Source organism: Hydra viridissima, unplaced genomic scaffold (assembly GCF_058129835.1).
Source record: "Hydra viridissima isolate aposymbiotic clone 2 unplaced genomic scaffold, HvirCarnegie_v1 scaffold_1, whole genome shotgun sequence".
NCBI lineage: Eukaryota > Metazoa > Cnidaria > Hydrozoa > Anthoathecata > Hydridae > Hydra > Hydra viridissima.
Window position 1 is genome coordinate 7727579 of NW_028324300.1, and position 23303 is coordinate 7750881.

The following is a 23303-nucleotide window of genomic DNA, read 5'->3' on the forward strand; positions in this document are numbered from 1 at the left end:
TTTCTATAAAAATTTATTACAATTGTTGTAAGACCAATTTGTTACATAATAAATAATAGGATTTTCTATTTCTTTAAAGATTTGAAATCTGATATTAAATAAACATGATATTGTACATTAGTCTATTTAAATTGTAAAAATGGTTATTTTGTCATGGACAAGTATAGTTTCTGTATATAATGAGTGTAATATTTAGGATGTACAACAATATTTAAGAAGTAAAACATGACAAATAACCATTCTCATACAATATACCTAGATTTATAACTAGCTTTATATTAATTTTCCTAATAAATATACTTAATAAATAGTTCATTTAAGTTTTTTATTAACACATTAACTTTAAATTGGTGTTTATACATTGTATTTGTGATTATAATGATCATATACTATAAACAGACAGAATAAACAAAAACTCTTCCAAATTATTTACCAAGAAAAATAAAAAACTTGTTTAAAAAGTCAAATAAACCAAAAAAACAGGTTTTTTTTGACCCAAAAAAATATAAGAGGAAAAAAGCTTATTTTTTTGCAACTCTATCAAGAGCAATTATAAAGTCAAAAAGCTTGGTAGAGTAAATGGTCAACTTAAGTTTGCATCTTACACCAGATTTATTGCATTTATTATTTGTAGATTTATTGCATTTTTTAAAACTTATTTCATCTTTTAATAACATAAACTCAATACCTTTACTAGACAATCCAAGCATGTTAAATTAGTATTCCTTCAAAAATGCGCCCTAAAGTCAGAGTCATTATAAATTTATGGTTTTTGGGTAAGTGTAAGATTTTTGATTTTGCTTTTGTTTTATGAGTTAAAACTACAAAAATGAATAGGAGAAAAGCTGAAAGAAATGGACAATTCTTTTCCCCAAAATATAGTGAATCTGATTTGAAAATATTAAATGAAAGACCATTGTTTTTTTCTTATAGTCAATTTACTGTGATGCTACACAAAATATTTTAATTCATTTGGGTAATATTTAGAGGTTTCCTAAGGTCATAAAAGTTTTACTATTACTTAAATTAAAGCAAGCATGTATGATCTCTTGATAGTAATAATGTCTCAACACAAACTTTACTTGATTTTAATATCTATTCTTCCCATGTATGTTGCCATTTTGCTTGTTTACTTCTAACAAGTTCTTTAAAAAAAATTAGAAGTTTTTTAGTGTATTAATGTGTATTGGATTGTATGTCACTATTACAATTTTAATTAAAATTGTATTCAATTGATTAATTTTAATTAAAATTGTATTCAATTGATTATTGTACTAACTAACAACCAATTTATCTAAGATATTAGAAATGTTTGTTTAAAGTTTTTTGATGACTAAGTAAATATTTGTAATGGAGATAAAGAACTAGTTTTGTTTTAGAAAGGTAGGATGGGATGATGTCAAGGGTTCTATACCCTCCTCATCTGAGCTGCAGCACTGTTTTACATTAAGTTATCATAAAAAAAAAACACATTCACAAAATATACTTTTTTTTCCAAATAATTCTTAACATCTCACCGCTTCTTAGTTTAGTGAAAAGAAATTCAGATAAGAGTGTAGAAAATGAATCTGCAGTGTAGTGACCTGTATCTTTTGATACAGTACATTTCTTTTGCACAGCTTTCCCATTCATATAGGAACAACCAATATTTAGTAAATTCACCTTAAAGACCAAGTAATGTAGCAAACACTTTCAGATCAGCACAAATGGACAATTGATAACACATTTAAGAACTCTTTCATGTTTTCATGTTACTATCAGTACAACTGGTTAAGCTACTGCAACTGATGGTAACTGATTGCTTTTGGATTGCATTCTGGAGACACAAACAAACTACCTCCACTCATCTGGATTATAATTTATAATTATGGCAGAAAGTTACATGTTACTACAATTAGCAGTATCATCTTTCTGGTCAAAGAAGGGAATTAGATTTTTATGAAGGTCATTCTATAGAAAATTATATGTATGAACATAATTTGCTAGGAGAGTCCACTGTTGTAATATTTATCTTGTTGTTTGGAAGATCCAGATCTCTTATAAGTTCATTCAACTTAGGAGATAATCTGAGTCATTTAAGGGTGTTGGCTCATTACTTCATGCTTCCTGAGGTTTTTCCTTACTAGACATAACTTAGATATTATTGTTTGTATAGATTTTGTTAAAAAGAGAATTTCTAAAAAGTTAAGCATAAAAAATTTGCACACGTTTATTGTTTGCATATATCCTTTTTTGATATGTATGTTGTAATAAGTGCCTTAAAGTTGTTTTATCAATGTATTTTTGTAATAATGTAAAGTGTTTTTTTTATTGTTATGTGTTAATATGTGTTATGTAATTGTTTTAAAAATGTGTTTAAATATGTATATAAGGTATATATTTAACCTTATATACTTATTTAAACACATTTATTGTGTTTATAGTTGGTACATGTGTTTATATTATGTTGTTTCCGTGTTTTCAAAGTGCTTTGAAAACGTGCTGTGATTTGAAAAATGTAGAGCAAGATTTGTCAAGTTTGCCAGCCAAATGATATATTTTTAACAGAGGATTACACGATAGTGTTTAGTGTCAAACTGTTACTGCATTAGGTCTTGCTGTTTTCAAGCCTTTATTATTAAAAATGATTCTAAAAATACATAATGTATTTTAATAACATTTTGCGTAATGTTGTTACTTATGTTTTGTTATATATAAATGTTATCTTACTTAAGTTACATTATATACATATTATATTAACTTATGGTGTGTGTTGTTGCTGTGATGTTTTTTTGTTATCTTTTGAGTTAATAGACATTTGGCTTATCTTCATGTTGGTGTCTATTATTAAAAATGGTAAATAGGTAATTTTATTAAATATCACTGCTTTTAATCATTTACTAAAAGCCAATAAAAAAAATTTTTCCATATATACAATTTGTTTTATCTCAATTTGATTTTTTGTCTTAAGCGCTGTGTACTACATGATTTTGCTATAAATATTTTGTAATCATGATGTTCCAGCATAAATTGCTATAATTGCTCTAAGTCGCTATAGTCTCCCTTCACATAATGAACTTGCAGTTGTATTTGTTGGTGAAGATGGTGCACTACCTGCTTCCAGGGAAGATGTTATTTACCCAAAAGGTCATCCTCTTAAAACTATATCAAGTATGTCTGCCAACTTAAATCCTATGGTTTATCTTGTATTTTTTCAGAGGGGTGATGCTGGTTAGCATAATCAATTGGTTCACAACCCTGAACGTTCTACATTGGTTAGAAATCATGTTACATTATCTCAGTATTACAATTATAAACTTTCAGTTAGACAATTTTTTTCTTCACTCTTTTATGGCAAAAAACTGTTTCAGCAATATGTTATTGATGCGTTTGTTAAAATTGAAGGCCAGCACCATGCTTTCATCAGAAATAACCAAAACAAACTTAGAAGCGAGCAGTATAACGTCTTACATGAACATGTAAACAATTAAATGCAATTGATAGGTTGTTAAAAGATATTTGCAACAACAACTTTCCGTTCGAAGGAAAAATTATTCTTTTTGGTGGTGACTTTAGGCAAGTTCTGCCTGTTGTGAAAAGAGGACAACCGGCTGAAATAGTAGAATTCTGTATAAAATATTCTTTGCATTGGCAATGTTTGCAGAAGTTTGTATTAACTGAAAATATGAGAGAACAAGATGGGGAAGGTGAATTTTTCCCAATGGCTACTAAAACTTGGGAATGGAACAATACCTGTCAAAGAGAAGGATTCCTTTAAAGGATGCATTGAAATACCAAATCAGTGCATTATTAGAGAAAATGAATTGATTGTTGCAAAGATTTTTGGAGATGCTGATCAAAATGATTATTCTAAACGCGTGATTTTTAACACCAACTAATATTGTCTGCCAAGTGAGGTCAAAATTTATTTGTGCTGATCAAATTGATACTGATGACCTTAATGAAAGAAATAACTTTCCTGTTGAGTTTTTGAACAGCTTAACTCCTTCAGGTATGCCACCTCATTGTTTAAAATTGAAAATTGGTTGTGTAATTATGCTACTTAGAAGTTTAGATCTCAAAGCTAGGTTATGCAATGGTACTCGAATGAAAGTTTGTGCTTTTCAAAATAATTATATTGATGCAGAGGTTTTGACAGGTGTTTCTGGTGGTAAATGGGTTTTAGTTCCTGAAATTCAGTTGGCTCCATCAGGTTCTAATTTACCTTTTGTTCTGAAACGTCATGAGTTTCCTGTCAGATTGGCTTATTCAATGACAATTAATAAAAGTCAAGGTCAAACATTTGATAGAGTTGGGGTATATCTCAAAAAAACCATGTTTCTCTCATGGTCAACAATATGTTGCATGTTCAAGAACGAGAGCATTTAATAGTTTGTTTTTCAAATTAAATAAACATCTCATTCAAGGTATGATAGGTGAAAAGTGTTCTTAATTTATAGTCTTTAGATTTTCATCTCAAAAATTTATTGTTTGTAGGTTGTGAACACATTTTGTATGTATAACTTTATTTATTATTTTAATTTTTTTTTTTTTTTTTTTTTATATATAGTTTTTGATAAATATATCTGTCATTTAATATTGTTATAAAATGTGTTTATATGTGTTGTATAAAACCATATTTGTTTATAGTTGTATATATGTTTAAATTATGTTGTTTCCGTGTTTTCAAAGTGGTGTGACTTGGCATTATGTTGAGCAAGATTGATAACCTTGTCAGCCAAGCGATGTACTTATAGCAGAGGTGTGACTTGGCAGCATTTAGTGCCTGGCAGTGTTACTGCTTTAGTTACTGCTTTTAGGTTGTGTTGCCTAGCCTTTTTTAATTATTCTGGAAACACATAATAATGTCTTTTAATGTTTAGCATAATGTGTATGAGAGAGTATGAAACCTTGATCTTTGAATCTAGGGCGTTTCAATGTTCTAAATTTGAGGTATTTGAATAACTAATATTGAATATAAAAACAAATATTCTTTTATGTATTTATATGTTTAGTAAAAAGATAAATATAGTTAACTTTAAATTGGTTTTCTAATTTTGCGTTTCATATTTTAATTTGGTTTGTTATTTTCCCTGGATTTTAGGATCAAGGGTGTAAATATTCTATTGTTATGTGTTATTGTTGTGATGTTTTGTGTTGATATTCATTTTTAACAATAGACACCTTCACTTTGGTGACTATTGTTAAAAATGAATAGTAGGTAGTTTCATTATTGGAACTTACTGCTTTTATTTATTTACTAAAAGACAACATTATGCTAAAAATGCAATTTGTATCTTTATTTGATTTTTTTTTTTTTTTTGTTAATATTATTATAATTGTATTTTTCTTTATTTTTGTTGTTATTATTTTCTTTATTATTATTATTTATATTGTTTTAATTTATTTTTTTGTTATTATTTGCCTTGTATATGGTATTTTTTTCTTTATCTATTTTGTTTTCTTTTTTTTATATATATATTCTTGTTTATTTTAAAATTCTTTTCATTTTTTGCTATGGGTGTTATTTTTGTTTTTATTGTTTTTTTTTTTGTTATTCTTTTTATTATTGTTACATATGTTCTTATCATAACTTTTTTTGTTACTAATTTTTTTGTTACACTTTATTAATTGTTTTCATTTTAATATTGCTTTTATTGTCATAAGTTTTATTATTTTTACTATTTTTATCTATATTGCTATTCTTTTTATTATTGTTAATGTTATATTTTTCCTTTTTGTTTTATCAATATTTTATGTTTTATTGAAGTTGAATAATTGAAATATATCTGAAATATATTTTATAAAAGGAGTGAGTTAACTTAGATTTTTGTTTTCATGTTGTTTTTTTTAAGTTTCAAATTTTAAAGAGTTTTGTTGCTCTTGAATGCATTTTTAATATTCCAAGTCATGAAATGCTTCCCTCCATAGATAAGTTTCGAAAAAATCACTAATAAGTTTTAGGCAGTTTAACTTAAGCTTTTTAAAATTGTCCCCATCCCTCCTCTGAAAATGGTCCTGGTGATACTTTTGTTTAAAGTATAAGCAAACAAAGGAGTGTATATTAAAAAGCGCAATGGTAACTTTTTTGTATTTCTATTTTCTTTAAAGAAACATATACTTGAGTTAACAGTTGTAGATATAAAATTGTAAAACATATAAAATTAAAATTTGTTAATATGTTAATGTGGCAAGCAAATATAAAAGAAAAATATATTCAATAAGAATTTTATGTGGTTATCATTAGCAGTGCAATTGCAAATGTTTCGAGAGAATAATGACAAAATGTTGTAATCTTTTTGTAACGCAAAAGGAAAAATAAAAAGATTTCTGTAAAAGTTAATCTAGCATTTATTATAGTTACAATAGATCTCTTATGGGAATAAAAAGGAAAATGTTTTATGGAGATTTATAATAGTTGTTAAGATTTCAGATACTTTTAAACTTATTTTTTTTTAGGGAACTTAAGGAATTCTCTTGACTTTGGCTTTTATAAGAAAAGAGTTTAAATGTAACCCCAGGTTTGAAACCATGCAGCAAACATTACAAAAGAGCCGTAGAAGCTGGTGAAGATTTTAGTTGACAGGAGGAGTGGGAATCACAAAGTGAGAAATGTTTAAGTTAAATACCTTAACAGATTTAATTTGGATTTCACCAGTAAAACAAAAGTGTGAGGATATTATTAAACAGAGTTGCTAAAAAGGTTTTGTTAGCATATAAAATTGAAGAAGCTTCTTTAACAACACAAATAAACAGCACCATTTCAAACAGTAACCTAAAGATAATGATCTAGACAGTTAAATGTATGAATTCAAAAAAAATTAATTGATTGACTCCTAACACTATAAGGTGCAAATGTTAACACTTGCAACAAAATCTTGGACATATAAAAAGGTATCAAATTACTTTGAACTGTCTGATTGTCTTTTTCTAAAGTTAAAAAAGATAAACATGATCAGAGGATTTTGTCCTAACCAAATAAAAAACTTGAAAACCCTATTTCACCAGAAACAGGCAAATTAGTGATTATTTTTTATCAATGTGATAAGTTTCTAAGAAGGACATTAGTATTAAAAATAACCAACACAATCAAAAAATGTTGTTACTACTCAATCTTAAATAATTACACATTGCACATTAACAAAACGCATCTAGAAAAGATTATTCTAATGTTAATGTCAGTCTGTCCAAACTTTGCAATCTGAAACCCGAGTGGTGTATTTCAACTAATGCGTCAGTTACTCTCAATATATGTGCATACATAAATCACCAAAATGCAAAACTTCTCATGGATGCAATTGTTTACAATAAAAGTTAGAAGGTTTCTATTTCTGTAATTTTTTGTTCTCTTAAAAATGCTGTATGCTGCACCAATTTGACGAATGCCCAGGTATTCAAGAAGGTGTTTAGTACAAGAGTTTATAGGCTAAGAAAAAGGTGCAGTATTCAAGCAATGACGGACCACTGGCTACAACACTAGTGTTACAAATACTACCCCTCAATAAATTTAATGGCTTCTTTTGCAGTAGCATTAAAACCCTTACCACACAATCATATATCGTAAAAACACAAAGTAGATACTTAAAAAGATACTCAACTGCAAAGAAAATCTTAAGTAAAAGGAATGCTCAATTTTAGGAGATTTTGCTGAAGATTATCGATATGTTGTCTAGGATGAGCTTCAACGTTATCACTGGAGCAAAAGTTAGTTGTCACTTTTTCAAATTGCACTTTACTTTTCAGAGAAAAACTTTCTGTAACAAAAATCTTTATTTTACTTTTCAGAAAATGTTGATCACAACACAGGGTTTGTTTACAAAATTTAAGAATATAAAGTTAGATATGTAAAAGAAAATTTACCTGATGTATCTTGTGCGAAGTACTTTTCCTGTGGCTGTTTGAAAGCAATAAGTTATAAATGACAAGCATTGATGCAATTACTGAAGTATTCAATATTATTCCAAAAAAGATAATGATAAAGAAATTTCATTAAACATTAGAAAAGTTGTTAACAATATTGAATAACACATTGTTTTTGAAACTTAAACTTATGGTCTTACTTATCATTTAAAATGATTTTTTAATCAAGTTTTCATATTATTAGTTCTTAAAAGTTATGAAGATAATATAGCAAGCAAGTTTGTTGTCTTAACATCTTTTTAAAAAAGATGATCTGCTTTTTTTATTATCTTATTTTCTATATCAACATTCTATGTACATTTTGAAAATAAATTAAGCATAGCCTACTGTTTTTTGTTCCTTGTCTTTAAGGCCTCTGTGTGGGAAAAGCTGGAAAGAATAAGAAACCTTAATATATTGATGTAGCTCTTTTATGAAACTAATTAATGGGTAATTTTTTTAAAAGCTTTTATAACATCATACTATGAAAAAATCCTTTAAATTTTTTTTTTTTCTATTTTTTTTTTGTCAACTAGCAGTATTGCAGTTATTAAGAAAATTTCCGAGTTTAATTAAGCCAATAGTATTCCATAAGGTATTGAATTCGTCTAAAAGTATTCCATAAGGTATTGAAGGTATATAAATCAAGATGCTAATGAGTAATAACTAGAGTTGGACATATGCATGGTCTAATTTTTGTTCCTTTTTATATGCTCATTATCTCTAACATCCATAAGAAAAGCTGAAAATTTAGAAATAATTACCACTACTCCTTGACGACTAAAATTTACAAAATAAGTTCTTGCTGAAGAAGCACCAATATAAATGCAAAAGAAAAATGCTTAACATAATATAATTAAAAGTGTTCTTAAGTTTAGAGTTATAGTTTTCTATCTGCTGAACCTTCATGTTTTATTTTGGATAAACTATGAAAAGTATGAAAATTGCATATTATTCATAAACTTTTATAATATCCTGTCACACTGAACATTTTTTGTTAATAAACATTTGTTTAATTAAAGATTTTGTTTTTTGTTTTTCCTAAGAGTTCTTTTATCTTAAAGCATAGTTTTTCTAGTGTTAAAGTATGTCTTATTTTGACTCTCAGCTTAAGAAATATGTGACAGTTTTGCCAATTAAGAAAATGCTAGTATCTGCGTATTAAATGATTTCTATAAAAATAGTCTTGTTATCAAAGTAAAAAAATTTACATTCATCAAGTAATTCAAAGCTGAATTACTATTAATGCCTTAAAGAATTATGTTTTATTTAAACTTTCAGACAGGAGGATACATTTTTTATGTTGCTAGCTGCTTAATTATTATTTTACTATCTCAGGAACAAATGTTTTCTAGCATAATATTGGTTATTTAAATTATTGGTAATGGGCAGTATTGTTAGTAATATTACTATCTCTTGTATAGGTTTATTTCTTTTATTAATTTTAATGTGTCAGCATTTTTAATTAGAGGTATTAAAACCTTGCCAAAACTAACATGTTTGCCTCGGACTTTTTGTAATTAAATTTAATGTTTGCATTTTTCAAAAAGGACTATTCAAACTTTACCAAAGCTGACATAATTGCCTCAGGGCTTACTTTTTTAATGGTAACTTTTACTGTTTAAAATTATTTATTCAGAATGTGTATCTGACTAAAACTTGTCTTCATTGTAATTCTTTGCAATATATTAGGTGAAAACCTAATTAAAAAGGAATTTCAAAAGTCACACAGTTTTATGTTCACCCAATGGTTGTTTAATTTGTGCAGAGTTCTTTTTTGCAATTTTATGACCTTGTTTACTTATTTTATTCAAATAACTGCTTTTACAGCACCTTTTTTAATTAGTGGTTCTTATAAACTTGTCATCAGATAGATCTAAAATTTTATGACACTCTTATAAATGTTTATGTAACTTTTTTTTTTCTTTTTTCTTTCAAAATCTATAGAAATAATTCAAATTAATTTTGTGCATGTGAAAGTTGTAAAGAATTTTAGATAACATTTAAAAAATAATTTGAATGTACTTTATCTTTTACATTATGAAATATTATGTCAAATTTGATATTAATGTTGTGCACTCCTTTGCAAGTAATTTCTACCCAGAATGCAGTAATTTTGGTACAGAATTTGGATGCCTTTAGCTGTTTTATGCTTGCATTATTACTAGGATGATAATACTGAATATGTGAACTTTAGACAAAAGAAATTAACACTGTTAATGACACTTGTCAGTAAAAACTAAAAACAATGGAAAATGAGTATAGATATCAAAGGTGGGCACTTCCGATAAAAGTTCCGATAATCGATAATTATCGGATTAAGAAAAAATTATCGATTATCGGACTAACCTAACTATCAGACTATCGATTATCGGACTGGCAAAGTTGAACTTCCGATAAAGCGATAATTATCGGATCAAAGAAAAATTATCGTAATAAAATTTTTTTTTAAACTATCGGACTAAATTATCGGACCGACTCAAAACTATCGGACTAAATTATCGGACAGACTCAAAACTATCTGACTTCTATTTTTTAAAATGTTCATATATTTAATATTTTGCATTTCAAAATTGGGGTATTTTTCACGAAAAAGACGACATTTAGACAGCCTTCCGCGGCATTCTTGGACAGGTGGCGCGTAATTTGAACAATTTATAATAGTAACTCCGCTCTCGCTGGGTCCTTGCTGCATTCATTTCATCGTTCTGAGTATCACCAGAAGAGTCTGAGTGTCTCTGTGCTTTTAACAGCAGTTAAGTCTGCTATTATTAAAATGGACAGATTTTTTATCCCTTCTACAAGGCGGCCTTCTAGCGCCATGAGCCTAAGTGATGAAGAGCAAATCTGTGAAGGCACTACCACCCCGGGAAGTCAGCCCGTTAACACAGGAAAATGTCGCTTCTTTAGCCAGGACTGACATATCCAGTCAGGGGGACAACCAGATTGCCCATAACAGCGGAACCAGCAGGACCAGGGCTCCCTTCACTAAGACAGATGGGAAGGCACAGGCATTGTGGAATTGTCAGAACAGGAGGACAGTGGCGGCCAATCAGATCAAGGAGGCCATCGGTGACACGCTGGAACTCATACTACGATTCCTGTGCTGCTCTGCTTGAGGTGCTGGAGGACCGAGATATGATGGAAAAGCTGAATGCTGTAATGTTTAAGCAAAGCTTGCCTTATTTGTACAGTACTGATAAGGACCTGCTCGCTCAGTACTGCAAGATAATGAAACCGGTTGCAACATGCCTGGACACCCTGCAGTCTGAAGTGAATGCCTATATGGGCATTCTCCTGCCTACTATTAAGCTGATGAAGGACCAAGTAGCAGGCTTGAGGAGGGATAACAGCATTGTTGAGGGGCAGGCGTTGATAACATACCTGCTGGAGAACCCTCAAAATCTTCGTGTGGCCTTGAAGGGGAGGTTTGAGAAGATGTTTGAGGATAAGGACCTTCTAGTGGCCACTGCCCTCGACCCCCATTTCAAGCTAAGTGTGGTTGGGTATCTTAACCCAGCCTTGAAAGGTGACATCAAGAGGCAAATCGTCAGACAGATGGTGATCAGGGCCAGCCCTGGAGAAGAGACTGGTGGAGAGACTGGCCAGATGCAGAAAGAAGATGAGGAGGACCCCTTCAAGTACATGAGGGACGACGACGATCTGTTGGCAAGAAAGGGTGTCCTTGAGGAGGACATTGAAAAAGCTTACGATGAGTGGAACAGAATCAGAGTGAACAGTAAACTACGTGTCTCTTATGACCAGTTCCCCCTGCTCCACAGAGTTGCCTGGTTGGATATGTTCCTCAAGTATAACACCCCCCTCCCCTCCTCCGCAGCTGTGGAGAGGCTGTTCAGTAGTGGTTCAGATATCTTGAGGCCTAAGCGGTCAAACCTGACAGCCGACAACTTTGAAAGACTTGTTTTTATCAAGGGTAACCTTCCCTTGCTTTCTTAAAATAAATTTTTTGTACGTTTTCTTTTTACAACTTTCTAAAATATGTTGGAAAAATTACCATTCTCTTTTTTGTCGAAATTTTCTAATGCAAAAATTTTTGTGGTTATTTTTTTTATATGCTGGACAGCAATTTTTCTATATACCACCATGGCATACTGCTTTGGGTGACAAGATAAACTATAACATGCATTTAGTTATTTATGTTTTTGATATTTTGAGATAATTATGATCGGAACATGCATTTTGGAGGTCAACATGTTAAAAAAAAACCTCAGAGGAAATTTTTTTATTCTGGAATTTTTTAACATTAATACACAAGATCTTTCAAGAGAAGAGATAATTTCATCAATTAATTTTTTTAAGTAAGATTATCGGACTTAAATTATCGGACTTAAAATTATCGGACTGGTCTTTTTTTTGAACTATCGGACTATCGGACTATCGATTATCGGACCGGTGAATCTGGAAAATTATCGGACTATCGATTATCGGATTAAGAAAATAAACTATCGGACTATCGATTATCGGATTAAGAAAAAATTATCGGGTGCCCACCTTTGATAGATATAGTAAAATCTTGAAAATATAAGAAAAACCTTGCATTTCAAATTAATATTTATTTGATGGCTGATGGAAGTGCTAAATCAGTTTGTGAAATCAGTTTGTAGACCATTAAGTAAAACCAATCAATTTATTGTTGAATTAAATAAATGAAATAAACTTGAAATATATTTTAATATTATAGGGTAAGGAGAAATTGTCTTTAGCGCCACCAATTGTTAAACGATGAAAACTGCATTCCACTACTGAAATTAATATTCTTCTTACATAATTTTAAGCTTTGAATTTCTGCAACTGAATCCGCTTTAAAATGACTTAAGGGCCCCTTAAGGGTCCCTTAGTAGTTCAGGGTATTCTAAGGGCGAGTTTTCTCAAACAATGTTTTTATCAAACCTTAAAAATAGCAGCTTACATTTCTTTTCAGCACAAAATTAATATATTTTTGATGATTTTTTTAAATTTGGGTGTGTTTAGGGCAGATCCTATTGAGGGGTGGGTTAGGGCTAAATTCGAGATAGCCCGAAATTGGCTCCAAATTTCTGGAATTTTAAAACTCGGAAGAAAATGATTTAACAGAACAATTTTGCATTCTTTATAAAGCAAGTTTTATGAAAATAGCTTGTAATTGAATTTCGCGGAAGAAGCTCTGTAAAACGTATATTGATGTTGTTTGTAGTGAGGAGTTTTTTAGTATAAGAGAGAATGTAGAATTGAAACGTTGTGTTCGCTGCGAGAAAGCTACATGGTTAGATAATAGAATTGCTTTAAAGATTTTTGTCCATTCATTTAGCTTCTAACTATTGATAGACATTAATCATGATGATCATTTTTTATTTGAACTATTTTTAATGTATTATTAAATACAACAAAGTTATAATCCTATAATAGCAACAAAGTATTTGTTGTATAAATTAAAAATGGCTTCAAAAACTAAAAGAAGAAAACGTCGTAATCAACTTGATATTTTTGTCTCAAGATTTAAAGGTAGTACTACAATATAAACAGGTAGCTAATAATCTTGATAATTTAAAAATATCAAGGTAATGTTATATAGTAGTTATAGTATATTGTTGCTTTTATCTGTTTACAGACTGTCAGACAAGTATCCTGACTGCTTTTTTTTTATCTAAACTTTTGTAACTTTTTTTTAAAGTTTTTGGTCAAATATATTTATTTTAGGAAAATCTTCCAATTATATGACGCAGGGTGAGCCTGTTATAGAAGAGGAGAATGTTAAAATTGGTGAAGATAACTATGATAGAATTCTGCCTACTATTTTCTATGTTGTGGCTGGATTATAAGACTTAATGGAGCACGAAAGCAATGAATGTAAATTGGGATTTCCTTTGTTTAATCTAAATTATTAATTTTTGACACTGACACTTACCAAACACACGGTACAAAAAAAATTGCTGTCAGTTTTTTTACTTAGTGTAATTAGTCAAACTAATTGAACAAATTCATACAGTGCTGTACCATATAGTGCTAACAGGGCTATTTTTAAAAAAATTGTTTTTTTTAAGGTGAAGTTCTTTAAAGAAAGTCAGGAAAGTAAAAAAGAATCCAATTGTCATTTTTCATCTCTTCATATAAAGCTGTTATACTTCTGTTTGAGTTTAAGTGAAGACAAAATTCAAACGTCTTCACTCCTAAATGTAAGTTATTGACTATCAAATTTCTTTAATGCAATTTTATTCATACATAAATGTATGTTATCAGTTTCTAAATTTCATTGTCAAAGTAAATATCACTTAATAATTTCATTTTCATTTAATTCTAGTCTGATTGCATAAGAATATCTCTTAATTTATTTGATGTAAGTAAATGTTATTTTTCTGCTTTTTATTGTGATGAGATGATTTATTTGTTCTTAAATGAATGTGTTTTGTTGCTACATTTTTTTTTTTTTTTAAAGGTTCCCAGTTTTCAACTACCTGTATCACCTATCGAGCCAATTGTAAGTTTTTGAAAATTGGGATCTAGTTATATATATTTTAGGTACACAAAAGTTTAATTGTGTTTTTTAATATTTTAATGGTTTCTTATAGGTTTCAAGCGTTCCACAGTCAGATATTCAGTTAATTATAAGCTGTAAATTATTTATTGTTCATGTATAGGGATATTCCAATTATTCTAGCTACACATGGTCAAGATCAAATAAGGCTTTTATTAACTGGGAGTTTTCATGCAATAATCGGTAAGAATTATTAGTCAATGCCAAAAAGATTAGCTATAATCTTATGATTCTTTATTGTCAAATATGCTTGTTACTAATGGATTGTTATAAATAAAGCTTAAAGGTGGTGCTTTATTCAGGGTTTTTATTCAACCTAAAATACCTAGCAAACCTAGAGGTAGCAAAAATCCCAGGGAAATCCTGGAAAACTTTGTTTACAGAAAATATATTTTTTCTAATTTTATACCATAATTTATGTTTTTTTAAAGAATGGCTTGTCAAGACAGATAACAATGAATTTGCAAGATATAACATATAATGTTGTAAAACTTTTAGCTTGTTAGTATAAATAATGTTTTAATACATATAACTAAAATCTTTGGGATAACCTGGAAAGATTGGGAAGTTCAGGGAGTTTCAAAAGTTAAATTCGGGGTAAAACATTCTTTACTTAGGGAAAACTCAGGGGAAAAGTTTTAAAATTTTGGGTGGCAAACCTTTTTTTAGACTAATCATGTTTGCTTACTTAAAAATAACTTTATCCATTTTTCAGTTTATTAATTGTTAAGAAATAAAGTTAAATTTTTTTTTTCTTTATATGTAAATATGATGCTTCATTAATTTATAGCGAAAATCAAACAAACCTTAATTTTTTTTTTAACTTAGAATAATAGATTATGTCAAAAGATTAATTTTTACACTGCACCTTTCTACTGTTCCTAAATTGTGATTTTATATTTTTGCAGACTATTGGTAAGGTTACCGTATTTTTCAAATTATTTGGAGTTTAACCTTGTCAGAGTTCACTTTTCTCTCAGATAACTAACTTGCTTTATTTAATTAATGTATAACAGTCAATATCCATATTTCATTCACATGTTGTTTTATATAGATTTAAGTGACACCTCTCATGTAAACCAGTCAAGCTGCAGTTGCATACTTCGCCAGTTTTACAAATATTTTATTCAGCACTATCGTCACCTTGGTACAAATCAAATGAGATGCTATGGATGATGAGCCAGCATATATTTGCAAGTAAACTCATCATTTTAATTTGATACCTGATCATTTTAATTTGATACCTGATCATTTTAATTTGATACCTGATTATATTGCTTTAGGTCATTAGTCAAAAGTTTAAAGTGTACACTGCTTGGCCTACTTACACAGGCATAGTTAAAATTAGAAATTTAAAAAAGCTTTTGTTTCACAGATTTATTCTGTCTACGTATGTTTGTATATAATGCATACAAGGTTAAAAAAAACATTTCTGTTCTATTATTCTTTATTAAAAAGATTTATTTATTCTTTCCATTTTTTTAGGTGCTAATGGTGTTTTATGCTGTAGTTCACTTCACATTATTAAGTTATTATAAAATGTAAAATGTTATAACATGTAAAAAAAATATATATATATATATTTAATTTATGAAGAGACAATACTTCAATTCCACAAAGTGCAACATTTTTATTACAAAAATCAAAGTTTTTTTGAATATTTTAAATAGCACATCATCGTTCTTTAAAGTTTGAAAACATCTAGTTAATTAATATAAGTGTTGAACTTAAAACAATATTATAATATAAGGTCAATAAGTTATAGGTTTATGATAAAAGATCATGTAAAAAAAAACAATCTTTTGTTTCGACCAAGGTGAACAGTTATTCTAACATGATGTCAATGTTTCCCAAAAAGGTTTTAGCTGCTCTCAGGATTTTTAAGTATTTTAACATTTTAAAGATTTTTAACTTCTTTTTTTTTAGAAAAGGATATCCTGCTTTGAACTGTCATGTTGTCATTGATGCTGATGGAAAGTTTAGAGATGTTGCAAAGTATCCTGGGTCGTCCCATGATGCTTTATCTTTTCTAGTTCTGCATTAAAACAGTCAATAGAATATGATCCACATGCAGGTTTTCTTTTTGCAGACTAAGGATATGGGTTGTCATCAGTCATGATTACACGGTTTAATCAGCCAACTACACCAGAGGAAATATATTTTAGCATAGTTCACCATCAGGTACGTAGTGATGTGGAGCAAGCCATTGGACGTCTCAAAAACCGTTAGAGGTGTTTGCATAAAAGTGGTGGAACACTTCAGTACAACCCTACAACTTGCTGCAAATAATTTTTTACTTTCACTTTACTGGAAAACCTTTGCATTTCCTTAAGATTAAAAATTCCCGATGACATAAACTTTGAGCACAATTGTGAAAATAATGTACATGGTGTTCAACCTGAATTAACTCAAACCAATCAAATTCGACTTGGTAATTTAAGAAGAACACAAATCAAAAACTATGTGTTTGCAAATTGAAGGCGATGATAAAGTGTTAAAATGCTGCACATTTAAGTAGAGGTGTAACGGATATGATAAAAGGCGGATAATCCAGTATTCGGTATCCGGCCGGATATATTATTTATCCGGCCGGATATGGCCGGATATGATATTTGATATTCCCACACTCCATGCGTGTCTACATACTTTATGGATGGTTCGTAACTCCAATTAACAAATTTTATGAAGCAACAAGTCTAATATTACATAAGAAAGAAAAAATACATAAAAAAATAACAAACAAAATTTCAACAAATAACTAATTTCAAATGAGTAAATGCAAATAAAAGAGTTAATCTATTTTCATACCATTGTGATGAATAAATAAAAGCATTTCTCCTGTTTTAGGTAATAATCTAGATCTTTTTTTCTCATAGATGTTACCATGTTCTGAGAACATTCTTTCTGAAAATACGGATGATGCTGGAGTGCATAGGTGTTTTAAAGCAATTTCTTTTAATAGAGGAAATCGTTCTTCTTGCATCCAAGCCTTCAATGGACAGCATTTTCTGTCTACCAGTGGTTCAGAAATAATTTTTTTTATTTCTTTTCTAATCAAAATCTCATTCGATTTTTTTTCTACTTTTCCTTTTTTGGAAGGTATCGTTTTTTCAGATGTTGCATTTATAATCTCTTTAAAACACGATTCAAGTGAGTCTTCTTCTTTTTCAGTATTTACTGAAAACTTAATTGTGGTGATTCATTTACATGAAAATCTACTTCTTCTGAACAAACTATTGTTTTTTCAAAGGATAAAACATTTATTAACCAATACTTAAGGATAAATCATCAATAAATCAACCAATTCAAAAGGATAAATCATTTATTAACCAATACTTAGCCTGTTTTTTGGTATCATCATCAAAAAAAGAACTTATATCTTGGATCTATTGATGTAGCCATAACATAGCATCTATTTTTCGTGATGTGCAAAGACTTTACATCGTTTGCTTCTGCAAAAAATCGATTTTTTAAAGAAGTTTTAAGTTGACTCTGAGTTTTTTGAATACTTAAATCAACTTGACATTTGGACATATAATTATATAATGCGCATATATTTGGAATAACAGAGGACAAAGTTGTTATTTCTGAACTCATTTCCTGAGTTAATTGGAAAAAAGGTTTTAGCAGTTTAATAATGCTTGATATAAGTGTCCATTCAAAAGTAGAAAAAGTCATTAAGTCAGAACGTTCTGCTAAGTATAGTTGAACTGGAATTTTTAATTTGTTTAATCTTTTAAGCATCAAATAAGTGCTGTTCCATCTTGTTGGGACATCTTGAACAAGACAAAGATATCCCACATACTTTCTAACTTTTCAGATATGTTTACTCCTGTATGGCTTTCAGAAAAATGAGAAGCATGAAATACCATATCAATTCTGTTAAAATCTTTATCAATACAGTGGCCTGACAATGAAATAAATGATTCGTGAGATATCGGGCATGTCCATATATCTGAAGAAAAGCTTATGTGGTTCGCTTTTTTTAACTTAATAGAAATTTTGTTTTTTAATTCCATGTAAAGTTGAAGAGTTATTGTTTGGGAAAAATATATTCTACTTGGTAAGGAATATCTAGGTTCTAGATGATTTATTAAATTATTGAAACCTTTATCTTCAACTAAAGTAAATGGCTGGTTGTCTAAGGCCATCATTAACCCAATTTCACGATGAATAGCTTGGGATCTAGAATCATTAATGTTCCATACTTTTTTTGACTTTAAATACTCATCTATTGAAGTCTGCTTAGAAGTTTCACAAGCGATTTCCTCACTTTCTGTTGTACCAGTTGAGAAAACTGCCGGTGTGAGCTGAGCTGTTCTTTTCTGTTCACTTTTATTTCTCTCTTAACGATATTCTTTTAAATGATTTATTTTAATATGGTTATGCAGAGGTGTCGTACTAAAACACTTTTTCCCAGCCTCCTTAGTTCCACGTTTAATTGTTTTTTTACAGATATTACAGGTTGCATACGCATCACTTGCGTCATCTATTTTATATAATGACCAGATAAAGCTCCTCATTATTAAATTTTCCTGAAATATAAAACTATACGTATTCACAATTGATATTAAATATTTAACTATAATACACACATTTGATACCAAAATATTTGTTGGTATAGAATCTATAATAATAAATGATAATTTCGATATAACGTTATTATCTATACTATAGATAATAACGTTATATCGTATACACTATTCTTTTATTACAGAACAAATAGAAGTTCTATTTGTTCTGTAACTAACGTTCTATTATAGAACGTTAGTTTAAAAATAATGAATGAAAACTTCTTGCAAAAACTCAATTTGAAGATAATAAAATGTAATAAAAATTTGTTTCGAAAATGATTTCAAAATATTCATTCAAAATTAGAAGTTCTATTTGTTCTGTAACTAACGTTCTATTATAGAACGTTAGTTTAAAAATAATGAATGAAAACTTCTTGCAAAAACTCAATTTGAAGATAATAAAATGTAATAAAAATTTGTTTCGAAAATGATTTCAAAATATTCATTCAAAATTCATATTTTTAGAACATCGTTTTAGCAGCTAAAATAAGAACAGTCTGCATCTACTTTAATCTCAAGTCTGAACTTAGTAAGCGTATGCACATCATGAATTGATCAAAGTGTAGCTGATCGCAAAACCAATTTTATGTATTCAAATTTAATTTGAAATTAAAATGCTGCTGGATTAAGAAAACGTTTTACAGTTTTACGAGGCTTATTCGAAACATTGTTTGGTGTTTTTCAAGTTTGTCTATTTTCAACAGAAAAAAAAAAAGTAGTGTTACTGTGTTATCTATATTATATAGGTATACTATATAGCATATAGCAGTCAGTCATGTTTTGGTTAAATGCGAACTATAATTTAAATTCAAGTAATTAATATTGTCTATTACAAATGTGATGATTTATTATATTGGGTATACTGTAAAAGTAATAAAAGCCTGATATTCAGATCAATGTGCAAGTTCATGATATTTAAAACAGCAGTTTTTTGTTATTTTGTAATTATTCTTTTATAGAAAAAATACAGCTATTTTTGATTGTATCATAGTTATTACTATCATAGTAAAAAAAATTACAACTCTTTTTTATATATCATTACATCCCAAAGTCTTGGATATGTAAAAGTTATCAAATATAATTGGACCAAAATTGTTTGATCATCACTGCAGTTGAGGTGACATCTGATTAAACAAATGTTTAATGGTTTAGAGCTCAAATCCAACTGAACCTTAGGTTCAGTTTGATTTTGATCCTAATTATTGATAAACCAAGTTTAAGAAAAGTTGGAAACCATAATGATTAATACTCATGCATGAGTTTTTAACTAGTTTGTGTTCAGTTAAGTAGCATCTCCAAAAAAGAATGGTTTTAAGTAGACAACAAAGAAAACTCCACATAGTTTGATTGCTTAATGAACAAAAATAGATTAATAACAATAATTTTGTTAGTTACGATCTAGGTTACTATATATATATATATATATATATATATATATATATATATATATATATATATATATATATATATATATATTATACATGCGTGTTTGTGTATATATATATATATATATATATATATATATATATATACATATATATATACATATACTTATATATGCACGTATAGTATATGTATATACATACATATATTTGTATATACACAAAATTATTGTGATATATGTGTGCGTATATATATATATATATATATATATATATAGTTATAATTAAAAACGATAAAGAAAAACTTTTATTATGGAACTTTAAAATTTATTGATAAATTTTAAAGTTCCATAATAAAAGTTTTTTTCACCGTAATGAAGTTTCATAACCCTAAAAGACCATAAAGAGAACTTCCTAGATAATCCAACTGTTAGACTTATTAATCCTGCTAAAAATGAGATTGGAAGAATTTCAAAATCTATTTTATCCAACATCAATTCCGAGCTAAGAAAGAAACTACTTTTGAACCAATGGCAAAACACTCAAAATGTTATACATTGGTTTCAAACCATAAATGAAAAGCAATTCTGTAAGTCCTTAGTCTTTGATATTAATGATTTTTATCCATCAATTAATGAAAACCTACTAAAAAGCGCAATAACTTTTGCAGAGCAACATCTAACAATAAATAGCGAACAAAAGAGATTTATACACCATGCAAGGAAATCATTACTATTTAGCAATGGAACTGCTTGGATTAAGAAAAAGGGGGGATTATTTGACGTCACCATGGGGGCCTATGATGGCGCGGAGATTTGCGAATTAGAGGGAATTTTTATTTTGCATCAAATCTCGCAGTTTTATGAAAAAAGCACTTTCGGTATATATCGAGATGATGGATTAGCTATCTTTAGGAACAAAAGTGGTCAGGAAATGGAGAGAATAAAGAAACATTTTGTAAAAATTTTTAAAAATAACAATCTTCTTATCTCTATTAAATGCAATTTGAAAATAGTCAACTATCTCGATCTAACACTAAATCTTAACGATGGTTCTTTTCAACCATATCGCAAACCAGATAATATACTGAGTTATATAAACACTAGTTCTAATCATCCACCGAGTGTAATAAAAAGTATTCCTAAAACTATTGAATTAAGATTATCAGCAGCATCGTCAAGTGAAGCTATTTTTAAAGAAAGTATTCCTACTTATCAAGAAGCCTTGAAAAAATCGGGTTACAATTGTGAACTTGTGTACCATCCAAGTATAAAATCAACAAACGGCAACCATAAACGTAAGATAATTTGGTATAATCCTCCTTTCAGTGCAAATGTTGTTACAAAAATAGGTAAATGTTTTTTGAACCTCATCGACCTCCACTTCCCAGTTAACCACAGGCTTCGTAAAATATTTAATAGAAACACAATCAAAATTAGTTATTCTTGCATGCCAAATATAAAATCCATTATTAACTCTCACAACAAAAACATTTTGCAAGATGAGGCAAAAACTAATGAAATGAAATGCAACTGCACTGACAAATCGAAATGTCCAATGAACAACCGTTGCCTTTCCAACAACATCGTTTATCAGGCCACCGTATATTCGAACAATCCGGAATATAAAGAAAAAGTGTATATAGGACTTAGCGAAACATCTTTCAAAGCTCGGTATGCTAACCACTTAAAATCCTTTAATGCAGTTAGGTACAAGAACGATACAGAGCTGTCAAAGGAGGTATGGAAATTAAAAGAAAAAAACTTCACACCTTTTATCAGATGGAAAATTATTAAAAAATGCAAACCATACAACCCAGCATCAAGAGTTTGTAACCTTTGTTTGAACGAGAAGTTTCAAATTTTGATGTACAAAGGAGATAACCTACTTAATACAAGGAGTGAAATGGTCTCGAAGTGCAGGCACAAGAACAAGTTCCTTATTTCCTCATTTGATACCGAAGATTGATCCTGGTTCACTTCACTTCACTTAACGTTTACGTCACATTATACTTTTAAGATTTTGTTTCCATGGAGTCATTAGAACTCACGCCACCGTAATTATAAATGTAATTTTAATGTTTAATTTTGTAATATATGGCTGATGATTGCCGTTAGGCATGAAACTTAAAGTTCCATAATAAAAGTTTTTCTTTATCGTTTTTAATTATAATTATATATATATATATATATATATATATATATATATATATATATATATATATATATATATATATATATATATATATATATATATATATATATATATATATATATATATATATATAAACACTTTGGCGGTAGGTGGTAAAAGAACATTTTTGAGTGACCTTTGATTGTTAGTTCACGTAACGTTTGCAGCGAACATTAAACGATCCTAAACGAACGTTAGGACAACGTTTCTTGAACGTTAATTGTTAGCTGGATAATTACACTCAGTCAACACAACCAAAACTTAAGAGAAAGAATAAAAAAGAAATAGCTCTTAGAAAAAAAGTAACTGAAAAATATAAATAGTACCGACTGATCTGACATGTTTACATTCATGATTACATCCTTTTATATTCTATATATTCTTTCAATATTTACAAATACAAATAATATGCAATTAAAAGTCATTCAAAAATGTTCTTTTATCATCTTTGGGCTCATGGCCAAAGTGTTTTTCTGCATTAGAACTACTCTCACTTTAAAATCTTTTCTTCTAAAAACTTCTCAAAAATTTTCTAGATTTTCTACAAACTCTTCCCAAAAAATCTTCTCGACTTTCTCAACCGTTCTTTTTCTATGTGTTTGCAGATGTTAACTAAATCAGGTATTGTTCTAGTAAAGACAATGAATTTTATCTTCAAGTTCGTTTTGCGAATTATTTTCGACTTCTAAGTCTGTTAATACTGTAAATAAAAATTAAAACTGTTAACATAATAAATAAAAAAAT

At 28.9% G+C, this 23303-nt stretch overlaps 2 protein-coding genes across 9 annotated transcripts in view; both read left to right on the plus strand.

Moving 5' to 3' along the window:
* Nucleotides 1–19964, plus strand: part of LOC149893170 (uncharacterized) — a 28991-nt gene extending 9027 nt beyond the window's left edge. The window contains exons 2-9 of one of the 8 annotated variants that reach the window (XR_016449289.1): nt 6439–6584; nt 13576–13725; nt 13920–14051; nt 14177–14212; nt 14312–14353; nt 14514–14593; nt 15465–15607; nt 16337–19964. Coding sequence is in view for 4 of the 8 variants with exons in the window: in XM_090076873.1 (XP_089932999.1) it covers nt 13720–13725; nt 13920–14051; nt 14177–14212; nt 14312–14353; nt 14514–14593; nt 15465–15474 (306 nt within the window). In the remaining 4 variants the exon portion in view is untranslated. Of the gene's footprint in view, nt 1–2941; nt 4407–6438; nt 6585–12772; nt 13402–13575; nt 13726–13919; nt 14052–14176; nt 14213–14311; nt 14354–14513; nt 14594–15464 lie in introns of those variants that run through there. The other 7 variants (XM_090076873.1, XR_016449290.1, XR_016449291.1 and 4 more) reach the window with 7 other exon arrangements.
* LOC149893173 (zinc finger BED domain-containing protein 4-like) lies at nt 5017–12756 on the plus strand. Its single transcript, XM_090076860.1, has 2 exons — nt 5017–5645; nt 7218–12756. The coding sequence occupies exon 2, from the start codon at nt 10876–10878 to the stop codon at nt 11833–11835; it is 960 nt and encodes a 319-aa protein (XP_089932986.1). The 5' UTR covers nt 5017–5645; nt 7218–10875; the 3' UTR covers nt 11836–12756.
* Nucleotides 19965–23303: the final 3339 nt, after the last annotated feature.